At 45.3% G+C, this 13,481-nt stretch overlaps 1 protein-coding gene across 8 annotated transcripts in view; it reads left to right on the top strand.

The window, feature by feature from the left end:
• The window catches only part of PDLIM5 (PDZ and LIM domain 5), a 111,953-nt gene that overhangs the window by 63,333 nt on the left and 35,139 nt on the right, over positions 1-13,481 (top strand). For 4 of the 8 annotated variants that reach the window (XM_062574199.1, XM_062574200.1, XM_062574198.1 and 1 more), the window contains 6 exons: positions 407-774; positions 6,058-6,230; positions 7,839-7,875; positions 9,932-9,961; positions 12,108-12,242; positions 12,984-13,085. In XM_062574199.1, coding sequence (XP_062430183.1) covers positions 407-774; positions 6,058-6,230; positions 7,839-7,875; positions 9,932-9,961; positions 12,108-12,242; positions 12,984-13,085 — 845 coding nt within the window. Of the gene's footprint in view, positions 1-406; positions 775-3,728; positions 3,746-5,768; positions 5,787-6,057; positions 6,231-7,838; positions 7,876-8,527; positions 9,514-9,931; positions 9,962-12,107; positions 12,243-12,983; positions 13,086-13,481 lie in introns of those variants that run through there. The other 4 variants (XM_062574203.1, XM_062574206.1, XM_062574205.1 and 1 more) reach the window with 4 other exon arrangements.

The following is a 13,481-nucleotide window of genomic DNA, read 5'->3' as shown; positions in this document are numbered from 1 at the left end:
ACGTGTGTGTTTGCACACGTGTACTGTCCGTGTGTGGGGAACACACGTATCGTTGGGTTTGAGAGATGGGGTGTGGATTTAAATGACACCTACTAATATTTTCCACGTGAATTACCCAGTGGGTCTTGCAGCAGAGTTTGTCTTAAATATGCTTTGTGGCGTGTGCCTCTTGGAGGAGACGAGAGAAGGGAGCATCTCGGGCTTCCAGGTTCGTCGTGCACGTGTGGCTCGGTCCCTTCCCCGGAAGGCATGGCTCGTCTTCCCTTCACTTCTGTTGCTGCGGGATTGGTGAAGCTTGCAGCTGGGCCGACAAAAAAGATACCTGCTACTGACAGGCACGCCTGCTCGGGAACGTGCATGTGGTTGGCGTGTTTTTGTGTGTTTCTCTTCTATTTATTTCCCGTAGGGAGAACCTAAAGAAGTAGTTAAGCCCGTGCCCATTGCCTCTCCTGCTGCACCCAAAGCCGCTTCCCTGGCCGCCGTGGCTTACAATAAGACACCGAGGCCGTTCGGGGCGGTCGCTTCCTCCAAAGTCGCTTCCATCCCGTCACCGTCCTCCGCCTTCACCCCGTCACCCGCGCCCCCCGCGCCGGCCGCCCCGGCCCCCCGCGCCGCACCCGGACCGCACGCTAACGCTAGCGCCGAGCCGCGGGCGGCCGCCCCCGGCGCCGCTAAAGCCGCCGCTAGCGTCCCGCGGCAGCCGGCCCCGGAGGCGGCGGAGGGGCCGCGACGAGGGCTCGGAGACGCCCAGGGGGACAGTAAACTGCAGAACGGGTAGGTGGCCGCGGGGGGCCGGGGGGGCGTCGGCGCTCCTCGCAGGAGAGCCGCTGGGCTTGTTGGCGGGCTGGATGGAGCACGTCTTGGGTGAGCTGCTCCCTTTGCAGAAGCAGGTCTCCGGAGAAGCCGTGGCGGCGTTAAAAGGGTTGCGTCGCCCTGCCGAGCGGGGCCATTCGTGGCGATCTTTTTTTTTTAAGGTCGAAATCCTACAGTTTCACCGCTAAATTGCATCAGAGCACAAAACGCTCTTTGCAGGACCCGCGGTATCCCAAACCGATGTGTTTTGCACCTTACAAGAAGCTCGGTACTAACGTCCGCGCCGATGTCTGGCTGCGCGCTTTGAGTCGCGGCATGGCGAGCGAAAGCAGCAGGCACTCAAATGCAGAGCGGTCTGTCAAGAGGAGTCGGCGGGACTCGCCACCGCCAGCGCTGGGACGCTGTGAACGAGCTCTCCACGGCCGGAGTCGTGGGGAGAGCTGGCGGCAGGGGCGGCGAAGGGGCCGGGGCGCAGAGCTAATTTGGTCCGCAGCGCAGCGGAAATTTGGGGATTTGCGGGAGGAAGTTGATCAGGTTTAAACAGGTTCTTTTTGCAGCTTAACAGTGCAAATCCCTGGACTTAAGTGCAGAAAGCTGAAAAGGGCCCTGACAGATCACTCGGCATCTCCGGGCCGTAAGTCCAGAAAAACGAAATTTAAAAGGCATCCTCGTTCTGGGTTATGGTGCATTCGTTGACCAGCTTTCTGCTTTCCCAAACAATTTTGAGTTTTGTCTTGACTCTTAAGAGCTTAAAACCTAGCTATGGGTTAGTATTTCCCGTATCTGAATAAAATATGGTTAGTATTTTCCCTTACAAGAGGGAAAGGGGTAAGGGGAATAGGCCTAGTGCCAATCTTTTCTTAGGTTCTCCCAATCTGACTGCAGGAAGACACCTGCAGAAGGGGAAAAATCCACGTCTTACGTACAAAACAGATTCCTTGTGGGTATAATCAGGCTGCTTCTGGAGAGAAAAGCTTGTTTATGCATCTGTCCCTTTATATTTTAGCACAGATATTTTCCATATGTGCTTTCCTATAATGCAGTCCTTATGCATTTTATATCACGCTGTTATGTCAGCATGGTAACTTTTAGGCTCCCTTTTGAGCAGATGATGGTGTGCTTCCATCTGGGATAAAAACAGGAGTTCCCAAGGACCTGCTCGGTGCTGGGAGACTTGCAGAGTACGCTTTGGCAGACTGCCCCATCTTTCCAGGAATGCCGTTTTAGCAAACGACGTGTGAGGTGTGGGCTCTCCGAAGCGGTAATCACTTCTGAAAAGTGAACAATAGCAACAAAATTAAGTCTTCCTGCAATGAAGTGCTGCAGGCATCAAGTAAGCATTTAATAATCAAGATAGTGTAACTCGCTGAGCATTGGTAAATGCCCTGATCTTACACTTAGTGAGCAAATAACGCCAGCTGAAGAGCATCGCTGTTGCCGGGTTAAAAAACCCCTGTCTTGCCACCAACCTTACAGATCTCATTTTGGAAATTTTGAGAAACTTTGGAGCTGTAAAAATGTGCTGAATTTTGCCATCTTTCTTAGAACAATGTGTTGGGGCTGTAACTGGATTTAAGTGCTACTTAAATCCTAATCTAGAATTGATGACACTTATGAAATATTAAAAATACTGAAATTTGGAATAATTGATCAATCTGAAATAAATTCCATTTCACTTCTCTGCTTTTAATTTTCCTTAGAAAGGAAGGAAAGAAAAACCCATCTCTAAACATACGCAGCTTCGGTTTCAAGCACAGATCAAATCCTTATTCCTAGAGTAAGAATTTGTTTATGCATGAAGACAGTGTTGAGCTGATTCAGTGAGAGAAGTTGCACTGTCCTTTTTGCAAATTTACTTAGACTAGAGTTGTACACTATTTACAGAAGATCTTCTTGACCTGTTATTCACCACATGCAGTGTGGAGAGTGTTTTGGGGATAGATCTGAGAGCCAGGGATCTCTTTTTGCTGTTGTGCTTGAAAAGCACAGCTCTTGCTGTAAGCAGTGTGTAATTTTTTTTTGAAAGTTTGAACGAGCTGAACCTGCTCCTTTGTGTTTAAACCAGTCTCAGATTGCTCGCTCCTGATTAAAACCAGAACCACCTGCCTGGATTTTGCAGAAGTCTGCTTATCATGCAGGCTAAAAAAATTATCATTTGGATTAAAAATTGTTATTGACAGAAAGCACCGATAGACTCTAAGTGATAAACGCTCACTGGACTCTGGAGAATTCAGCTGCCGAGGAGAAATCGTGCGTTTATTTAGCGCTATAGATGAGATCCGGGACAAGGTGAAGCAGACGACGGCCCGATTGTTCCCCTCGTTTTAGCAGTGTGGAAGTCGCTGCTGCTGTTAGAAACACCGGTGCAAAAGCTGTTGCCTGTAGCTCACTGAGCAAAGATGAGGTGAAGTCTTTACCTTCTGCAGGATAACGGCTTGCGAATCATGCTTACAGACTTTGCCGTAGGTGAAATACGGCTTCCGAGAATATGGCTTGGGGGCTCGAAAATAGTGAGGCTTGTCCACACCGACAGTGGCTTTTGTCGATAGTAAATGATTTGCCTTCACTTCAGCATAGGGAGGAAGACCTGGTTCCCTTGCTTAGTCCTGGCTTTTAAAAAGGAAGCAATCTGGCTTTGCTAGGCAATGTACAATTTTGCTTTTTCAAAGACCTTCTTGCCAACCCATGCATGAAAACGTGCCTGCTGCTTATAAGAGGTAAGATGTCCATGGACTTTGCTCCGTTTAACATCGGGCTGGGGAGCTACTTTTTTTCCCTTATAGGTTCTTAGTAATTTTGTGTTTGGCTCTATATGATGTACGGCTTTCCCAGAGCTTGGATTTGGAAGATCCTAAACTATTTCAAGAAACAAAGAATGCATTAACACGTTAAATACCTTTCTTTTTCCCTTGCAGATAACAACAGTGACAAAGTTAGTATCAACAGCACTGGAGTTGAATTATGTTGTTTTTTTCTTGTCCGAATAACCAGCATGTGTTGTTGTTTTGCACTATTATAACTCTTACAGAGTTCTATATTTAAATCTTGCAAAACAGCTTCAGCTCTTTTAGTAACTTGTTAATGTAGTAAGTGGTTTTGGTCTGCATTGGACATGATGTGATCTTGCTTCCCACTGTGTTGAGCTTTGCAGCATTTTTTCCTTAATCCCACGGAAGATTTGTGTGATGTTTGTGTGCATTGATAAATTCTTGCTGCCCCTATAGCTATGGAAGGAAAACTGGTACATTAGCAAAACACAATTTTAAAACATAAATGCTTTGAGTATGGGCGAAAGGACCAGGTATCGAACTCAAACAGCAAAAGGAAGTGTAACATCCGTACATTATTATGTATATGCTCTGGGGATGATAAGTACGGCTGAGGTTTTACTAGTTTGCCTTCTGCCCCCTTGCCTCAGGACTGAGTCGCAGGAGAGCCTGTCTCATTTAATTTTCCTTTGTGTCTGGCACCACCTTGTTGCCTCAATGAGTCATTACCAGGAGATCTTCAACTTTAAAAAAGGAAGTAGCAGGATCTGTAAGGAGAGAGAAGGCGAGGGGACGAGTCAGCAGGATATTTTATTTATAATAGCACTTGCAACAAATGTGGAAGACTACTTACGTCTTTGTGTTAATTGTAAAAATAGTCAATTGCATGTAAATGATTACTTTTCCATGTAACTCTGCAACTGTATTGCTTTAATTTTCAGAATTTATCCTTTCCATTAACTGTTCTGTCGCTTCACTTCATTTTGTCTGTGTTCCTTGCTTGTACTCCATCCTGGAAATGCCACTGTCTTTGTTTCTGTACCCCTCCCGCCACCAGTAGCTTTGAGGTGTAAGTACTTCACTAATATCCTGCATCACTTTTGGTAAATTCAGTCTTTTCCTGTAATTTTGTGTGATACCTTTCACATCATTTTTGAAGCTATTGCTTAATATTAATATTAAGTATTTTCTAACGCATCCCATTGAGGAGGCCTGACTTGAACTTGTTGACAGATTAATAACTTACATCATCCTCATTCATGTGTTCCACCTTCCTTTACTAGAAACACCTTGGACATGAAAATACAGTGGAGAAATAGTGACAAAAATAGAAGCGACTTTAGAATTTTTTTATTTATGGAATTGTTACGTCTTGGGAGCTAGTTTGGCAAAGTTAATCTTCTGTAGGTCATGTAAAAATAAATGTATGTGCAAAGACTCTTTCAGATGAATGCTTTGAGATAATTAACACGGAATTTAGGGATAAAATACGTAGCGTGAGTTTTCTGTTATCTTTTTGTAAACAGATCAGTGCTATTACATGGGTTTTTTAATCAGTTATTGAAAGCAAAGCTTCAACACCCCCATCTTCTTGCAAGCCTGCTAGCCCAGGGATTGGTAATAATATAGAGTATTGCGGGGAAGAATTCCAGAGGAAGCAATCGCTCCGTGTCTTTGACTTTCAGAGAGGGAATGGAGCACCGATACCTCCACGTTGTGCATTAGAACATCTCTGTATTTTCAGACTACTCGGTTCTGATCTCAGCCTTACTAGTTGCAAAAGGCTTCCTGGGTAGCTGGTGGCCACTGCGAGCAGCGAGTGCTTTGCCCTCTGCAAACTAAGAGGACAACTTGTCCTGGGCTTGCAGCTCGTGGCGCTCGATCAGAACCAAGTACACCGCCCTGCTTTACTGAAACAAGCAAAAAAAATCCCCCTCTTACACCTCCGTGGGGCTCGCTGTAAGTTTAAGTTAAATGGAAGAACGGGAAGTTAATGGTAGCAGAATGAGTATCGCTTTTAATTGGATTTCAGTGCTCTCTCTTGTAAAACTAATTCAATAGATTAGCTTAGCTACACTTCTGTTTCGCCTTTCTCACTTTTTTCTCCCCTTGTTTTCCTTTTCTCTCTCACTCCTGTTCACGCTGGGAAAACTGTTCCTCTTGCTGTCCTACTCTGTCCTCTCCAAGGAAAAACCCACCGAAACGGTAAATGTTTAAATTCGTAAATGTCATGTTAATGACCGACACCTGTTCAGTCGTTCCAGCCGTGCAACAGGGAAAAACCCTTCGGTTGGGCTGGAGTAGTGAGAAATCGCCGCCCGGTTCGGGGGACCGAGCCCGCGTAGCGTTGCCTGCGGCAGCCGCCTTCGAGCGCCGTGGGGAGCGCCGCTCCGGCCGTGCCCCCGCGGCCGCCCTCGCCTCGGCGGTGCTGCCTGCCGGAGCTCCTGCCTCACCGCCCTCTCTCTCCCCGCCGCAGCCCGCCGCGGAAGCACATCGTGGATACCTACACGGAGTTTTACCACACGCCTACTCACAGCGACGCCAGCAAGAAGCGGCTGATCGAAGACACCGAGGACTGGCACCCGCGCACGGGGACCACCCAGTCCCGCTCTTTCCGCATCCTTGCCCAGATCACCGGCACCGACCGTAGTGAGTAGCGTGATGTTAGCAAAATAACGGCAGCGGCCTCGGGCGAACGGCTGGTTCTGAAAGGTGTGGTGGGGGGGGGGGGGGGAGGGAAGAAAATAAAATGATTTAATCGCATCTCTAAAACCTCTCCCTGCTGGGTAATAAATCCAGTCGGCAGAACTTTGGTGAGCTCTTTAGAAGAAGAAAGATAGAGGAGGCTATGTTGGAGTAGGAAAATATTGTTGTACGTCTCCAGCAGTTGCTGAATGGCTCTGGACATAAGCGTTACTTGGCATTGCTCCCAGCTTATTTAGGTACTAATACGTTCTAGATAAGCCTAAAACTGCTGTGCCTATTCCCAAAGACGCTGGCAGACGGTACGTGTTTGTTATTGCTTTCCCCTCTTGCATCACTGCTGTGGGGACCCTCCACGCTTAGAGAGAGAAAGCGCTTAGAGAAACTCTGAGACTTTCTCAAGCCTGTAGAAAACGCTCGAGGGTTGTACAGAGGCTTACCATGTGCGGTGATTTTGCCGATCAGAAGCACAGATCTGAAGCTTCTCAGTATGTTCCAAGGAAATATCATACCATAAGCAGAGGATGGAGGCATGAGTATGTATGCTGAAGAGTAGAGCTGAGGATGCAGAAAAAGTCTGTCGCAGTCGTCATATGGAAACAACTTTGATGTCATCTCGTGCTGCCACTTGTAATTTACTGTCTGGGGTCTGAGCGCTGGGTAAATCCATCAGAAATGCTGTCAGGGCATTTGAACTCTGTCATGTTTAGACTGAGGTAGCTAATATACGAGTGACTATTTCATTCCTACACTTTTCACAGCTAGTACTAAAAGAGGGCAGTGGTGAAACTGGACCCATCCTGGCAGCAGGGCTGATTAAATCAACTCATGTTCATGGGCAGAGTTACTCCAGAAGCCACTGCTAATCTCCCCAAATAAGGACTGTTGTCCAAATGTGACAAACCTCCTGAAGTGAGACAGTAACTCACTGTTTTGTGGCGCCTGCCTTGCACTAGTCTGTTTAAATGAGTCTTTGTATCTCTTGGGACTCTTTTCTTCACTAATCCTTTCGAGAGGAAAATACGAGACCTGAACATCAAGGAACATGTCAGTGTTCCCTTACAGTGTGAGTGAATTAATCATGTTGACAAATAATATAAGAATATATTTGCAGCCATACGTGCCAAACTAAATATAAATTCCAGTTTTATCCCATCTGTGTTTCTGCAGCGCCTTGATGGAGTCATGGCATGGCTGTGTAGAGACACTGGGATTATCATCTGATACATACCTACTGGATGTTCCTCCAGAAGACATCTCTCTGAATTCCCACCCTTTACCACCTTAACTCACCTTCTCACACCTTAACTAGTGCCAACACCAAGGGAAGGGGCAGAGACTAGCAGAGCCACCTTAGGGTGATCTGGCTGGCAAAGGGACTTCTGAAGTTTATAGACATACTGATTTCCATTAAGGCATATTTAGAGTCAAGAAGTCCTTACAAGCCTTGTTATAATTTCCCGGTGTGGAAAATGCTTTGGTACGGGGGGGATGCCAGTGTTTAGTGGTACTGTTTTGTTTCTTAGAAAATCAAAATTTTCTGTTTCCTTGCAGTGAAAGAACCAGAACCTGAAACTGCAAAGAAGACTAAGTGAGTTCATGTTTTACCTTTTTGTTACTTTATTACTTTGCATGTCTTGATTCTTAACTGATAGTGCATTACTGTTTGGTGCATTTGTTGAAGGTCTGAGTGCTTTTCAAATGTTGCTTGTTTTTTGCCTCATATTTCAGCATGTAAAAATCAAGATATTTTTCTTCATAGACAAACCTTTTAAATCTCTGTTTGTACAGTCCAGTATTAATGTTTGTGCAGGGGTTTAAGCTTTTTTCCATAAACTTGGATTGGTTTGGTTTTCTGTATGAGGTCAGCACGTCAACATGTTTTCTTTTCCGACATCTAACCAGGCATTTTTTGATTTGCTCGTGTGGCTCAGGTTTCAAGATATAACTGGAAAGTATTACCGTTCTGGATGGTGAACAAGTGTCGGCTGTCTTGCCGCTTTGGAATAAGCGTGTTGTTCAAAAGGGGGACTCGCTAGCGGCTAAATGACTGGTTGTAGCAGTCCTTGGGAGTCTTTCTACTGACTTTGCTTAAGGCTGGATGGACTCTTGAAAGATGGGAAGGAAATGCAGGGGTGTGCGTAGTGCATGGCGATCGCATGCTTTGGCTCGCTTGTGAAACTGCTTGAAGACAAACTTTCTTTCTTTCTTTCTTATTTTTCTTCTATCACTTCTTTCCACAGGGAAAAGATTCCCAGCCACGTCTTTAGCCCCAAATACACAAAATTACGTGACTGGCACCATGAAGTCTCAGCACGTGTTCTTAATGTCCAGTGATTTTACTCACGTTGCAAAAGCTAAATATAAACATTTATTACCTTTCTTCTTTTCCAACTGCTTTGCAAAAAAAAAAAGAAAAATGTATTTCACTAGCCTTACTACAAGAGAAATTCTAGCTTTTTCTATACTTTTCTAACACTTTCCTACTGATGTGTAAAAATGAGATGAAAATGTTTTTTGTGCTAATCACTAGTTGACAAAAAATACATATGTAATCCGGAACGACTTGGGTGACTGAATCTTGCAAAGTGGGGCAGGAGAAGGCTGTTGCAGTTCTTTTTTGCCTTAAGCGAGTCATTTGCATTGCTGAGTTTTGAGTTACTATAGGTTGTTAGAAAGCAGAAAACAGTGAACGGAAGAGCAAGAAACGATGGTGTTTTGGTTTGGGGGCAGGAGAAGGAGAAGAGGAGGGACTGCATACACTGATTTCAAACTACTGCACTTACCGGGATGATGTTCTTCGATTTCAGTAGCTTTTCCGCAGGCCAGTTTTAGAGCGGTTGTAAATGTTATATGAAGTAGCGCATGAAGACGGACTGCTTTTGAGCAGGAAGGAGTTTGCCAGTACTGAGTATCTTAGTGCAAGTTCGGTGTAAAGAGCCTGCCGCTTAAACAAGCGACCCGTGCGTATTGTGAAAAGAAGAGAAAAAGCTGAGCAGAGCGTTGCTGTGTACGTGTAAGGGCTTCGATGCATAACCTCTAACAAGAGCAAGATAAGGCAGTGGTATTTATTTATTTCAGAGCGAAGCTCTCAGGATTTCTGGTGTTCGTAAAATCTTCATGGCCCTATGATTCTCCTGTAAAATAATGTATTATAATAGCTACACGTTCATTAATTTATGCTTTTTGAAGCTTGAAGAGTATTTTAATAAAAGCTGCTTTTAACTTAGTTCTGTCTGTTCTTTCTTCCGAGTCTCTCTGGCTCCTTACCAGAGTCCTCTCTAGCAAAGAGCTGTAGTTTGTAACGACTCCGCTGATGGCAGTAAGAGAAGTGGCTACGTCCCGGCCACGTAGCGGAGACAGCCTGAATTGCACAAGAATATCAGAGTAGCGGAGTTCCTGGCTGCGGGGAAAACCACGCAGCGTATTTTTGTGCTTTCGAAGGCGTGCAGAAGCCGAGGAACCGGCTGGCGCCTGGGGGCGCGACAGGAGCAGGAGTCGCGCCGAACAGCGCCCGCCGTCGGCTCGTAACGTCCGCCGAGAAGGTCGCGAGCGGCCGGGCGAGCGTTTTGAGCTGGTGCTTCCCTCTCGGCTGGTTCGCGTCGGTACGGCGGCAGCTTACCGGGTTTGTCGTTTTTTGTCTCTAGGGAAAGCCAAACGGAGAGCGGCGATTTCAGGTAACGGCCAAGCCGTCTGACGCGAACGGCCACCGGGGCGGACGCGTAACCGCGCGCGGCACGACGTACGGTTAAAATCGCACCCGTAACGACGGACCGAAGCGTATCGCGTCCTGCACGCCCTTCACGATTAACTCCGTTGGGATGGCGGGGAGGGGGGGGAAACGCACGCTTTAGCGGTCTCCCTGAAGATGGTCTTTGGGTGAGAGTTGCCGTTCAGTGTGATTTTTGTCACGTTAACTCATTTGACTGAGTCATGCGTCACTAAAACGAAGCGTGTTACTGATCAACCACAATGTAATCATGTAGTGGAATACAGCGCGTTAAAGCAGGAATACAAAATACCCCGTTAAAATTATTTTGCTGGTTTAAAGAGGAGTTTTTTGTAACCAGAAAGGAGAAAAGAGCTTTCAAGATAATCAGTGCAATGAAAACGGTGAAAACTTGCCACTTAGATTGTCTGCAAAGTATTCTTTCCAAGGGTAGAATGGTTTGACCTCCAAATATTTTTGTGTTTTGGAGATGTTCCTAGATAGTGAGAATGCCCTTATGCTGGTATTTAATATACCATTATATTCTGTCTCACTAGCTCTTAGCCCTTTGAAGAATGAATTGCTTTAGTGAGACTGAAAAAAGTCTCCCTAAATAATCCAAAGCACAGTTATCTCTGTTTTGATTGAAAGTAAACTTAGAAAGCTGCAGTCTTATATGTTGAGGAGGTGATAACAGTGAAAGAAAAACTACCAAAATTGTTAGTTTCTTATGAATTTTCAGCAGCAAATTGACAGTTCCCGTAAATGCTTTGTAGTGTGTCACACTATTTCCCGTATTAAGACAGCATCTATTTTAGCAAAAATATTTTCAAGATGGCTGAGCAAATCTCTGCATTCAGGAACGTGAAGCTGACCTGTGTTGAGAACAAAACTTTTTCAAAGATGCCATATTACAGTTATTGCTCTACAGGAAAAGTATCAAAGTCGTAAAAATTCACCATCGTTCTACCTATGTATCGCAGAGGTTGTCTCTCAACAGTAGCATCTCAGATAACACCTCAGAAGAATAACATGAAGGAAAGCAGCCCTTCAAACTCTTTTTCCTGTTAGCCTGCTCCTTCTGCCTGGATAGCTGCCCTGCGCCTGGTCCCCGACTGCCCGTGGTTCATCTGGATCGCTTCTGCGGGGTTATCCGCGGGAATTCTCCGTATGGGCACGTACCTGAGCGCGTGCATGTTTACAGGAGCCTTCTGATGGACCTCAGTGCCCTTGTGTTTACCGCTCTAAAGATGTCGTCCCGTCTCCCAGGATCCGGGATGCCCCCTGCACGTTAACTTCTGGGCTTCCTCGCTGCTTTCCGGAATATCCAGAATGGGACTGCGAAAAGGCCTGCTCTTCCGTTCAGGTGTGGATAGCACGCCTCAGCCCGTCTCCGATTGCCCGTATTCTGCTGATCCTCGGAGAAGTGTTCTGATGTGATTTTTTTTTTTTTGATATAAGTGAACAAGCGTAAAATTAAACGATCAGCTGGAAGGCAGGCTATGCTGCTATTAAACAGCAGAAAGGAAACTTTTCTCCCATCAGTTTACCACCGGATATCCCAACTTTTCAGCCATTGTCGAAGACAAATGTCCTATGATTTTTTTTTTATTCTACTTTTCTAGTTTCATATATCCCTAAACTGCATCCCACTGGGAATTTTTGTGCGAGTGAATGGATATTTCTTTCAGCTGTTGGAAGGACAGCAAACTGAAATAGAAAGCCCTCCCTGAAGCCAAATGTGTAAATTGTACCTCTTAAACAAGTTACTTAAAGCTTAGAAGGGCAAAGGCTAACTTTTACATAAATTTTATTTACATGTTTTAGTAGCTGATTTGGTTCTAATTCCACAGTATTCAATTTCCAAGCATGTTTCTGATGTTGAGCGCTTTCTAACTGTTTTGACCCACCAAGTACTGATTTAGTTTTGGTCTTAGAAATGTAGAGTCAACTAATCGTCCTGAGTGAGTCTGTATCTGGATTTTCCAGATTTACAGTTCAGCTAATCTGTTGCCACTAGAAAATATTTGTCCCGCTCTTGATCAGTCCTAAAACAACCTCTATCATGAATCATGTGACTTCCCCCCCACCTCATGTCATAAATGTTTGTAAAGCATACCTGCAGATCTGCCTAATGGGACAGGAGCCGAGGAGTCCTCTAATAATCTGGATAAAACCTCTGTAGCTACTCAGACTTTCGAGATGCCGCCTGTAGCAGAATTGCCATCAACGCCTTTACCACCAACAAGGTTGGCTTCATGGTCATTCCTGAATCTGTTCAATAATTTGCAGCACTTTAAGGCTACCTACTTTATTAATACACTTCATCCTGCATGCTAATCAAAGAAAACGAAATCCTACTTAGGTAGCTAACTCACACTGCTCAAAACTTCTGGTTGCGATTCCTCTGTACCTTGTATTTCACTTGTGCACATTGCCGTGGGATGTCTGATGGGTGTTCCTCAAGGAGCGGGCCTTCAATCCAGCATTTTCTAGATTTTTATTTTGTCACAACAAGTGGAAGGAGATGAAAAAAATACTAAGAAGTACATACTTTAACCCTCACAAATCTAACACTCTAAAGAAATCACAGCAGAAGGTATATAAAACTTGGGGAATTTATCCCACCACAAGTTGAAGCTGGTTCTGGTGTTCCCTGAAAGTTTTCCATCGTTATAATGTGATCTGAAATATGTGTTTCATCTTTGTAAATACACTGGTTGGTTGTTACGGAGTTCACGAGCAGCAGGACACTCCTCAACTTGCACTAAAAGCATGGCACATCTCAAGCCTGTTGTGCCTCATCATTACCCTCCTTTACACTTCTCTGTGAACTTCGGGGTTTTTTCACAGTACTGACACTTGCATGCAGAGGTGGTTTTTTTTTTTTCCCTTTTTCCTCCCTGTCTGGCATACTATTTCAGTATGGATTAAAACCCTTTTACTGTGTGTGTGTTTTGTCGCTGTGAATGCAATGCAACGGGTGCTAGACCGGAGCCCGCAGCAGCGCTCTCGCCTGTAGCAGCACCGTCACCCGTCAGCGCGCTCTCTCCCAGGCTTCCTGAGCACCTTGTCTCCGCGGCTCCCGGGAGGTAAATCATTCGGAGGTGGTGGCAGTTCAGCGACGGTCTCGCTCTTGTGTTGATCTGTCTTAGACTTCTCTTGCAGGAGAGACGGTTGTCCGTCGTTCACTGAAGATGAACTTTGCTGATCTGCTGTTCCTTAGCGCTCCTTCCAGAAATGGTGGGCGGGAGAAGTAAAGCTGAACGTATCAGTGAGCAGTTTCATGGAGACCAACTAAAATAAGACAGAGTATTAGCATGCAACTCAAAACCTTAAATTCAGATTATTTCAACATATAGAAAGGGCCTTTAAATATATCCAAAAAGAAAAAAAAAAAAAAAAAAAAAAAGGTGGATGGTTGTGTTAAAGCACTCTGTTATGCGACTGCACAGTGGAAGAAAAGTAGATGGTCATCTGGCAAATTT

The sequence above is a fragment of the Rhea pennata genome, chromosome 4 (assembly GCF_028389875.1).
Source record: "Rhea pennata isolate bPtePen1 chromosome 4, bPtePen1.pri, whole genome shotgun sequence".
NCBI classification, from domain to species: domain Eukaryota; kingdom Metazoa; phylum Chordata; class Aves; order Rheiformes; family Rheidae; genus Rhea; species Rhea pennata.
Note: the sequence above shows the minus strand (reverse complement) of the source record. Positions and strands in the feature narration are given on the sequence as shown.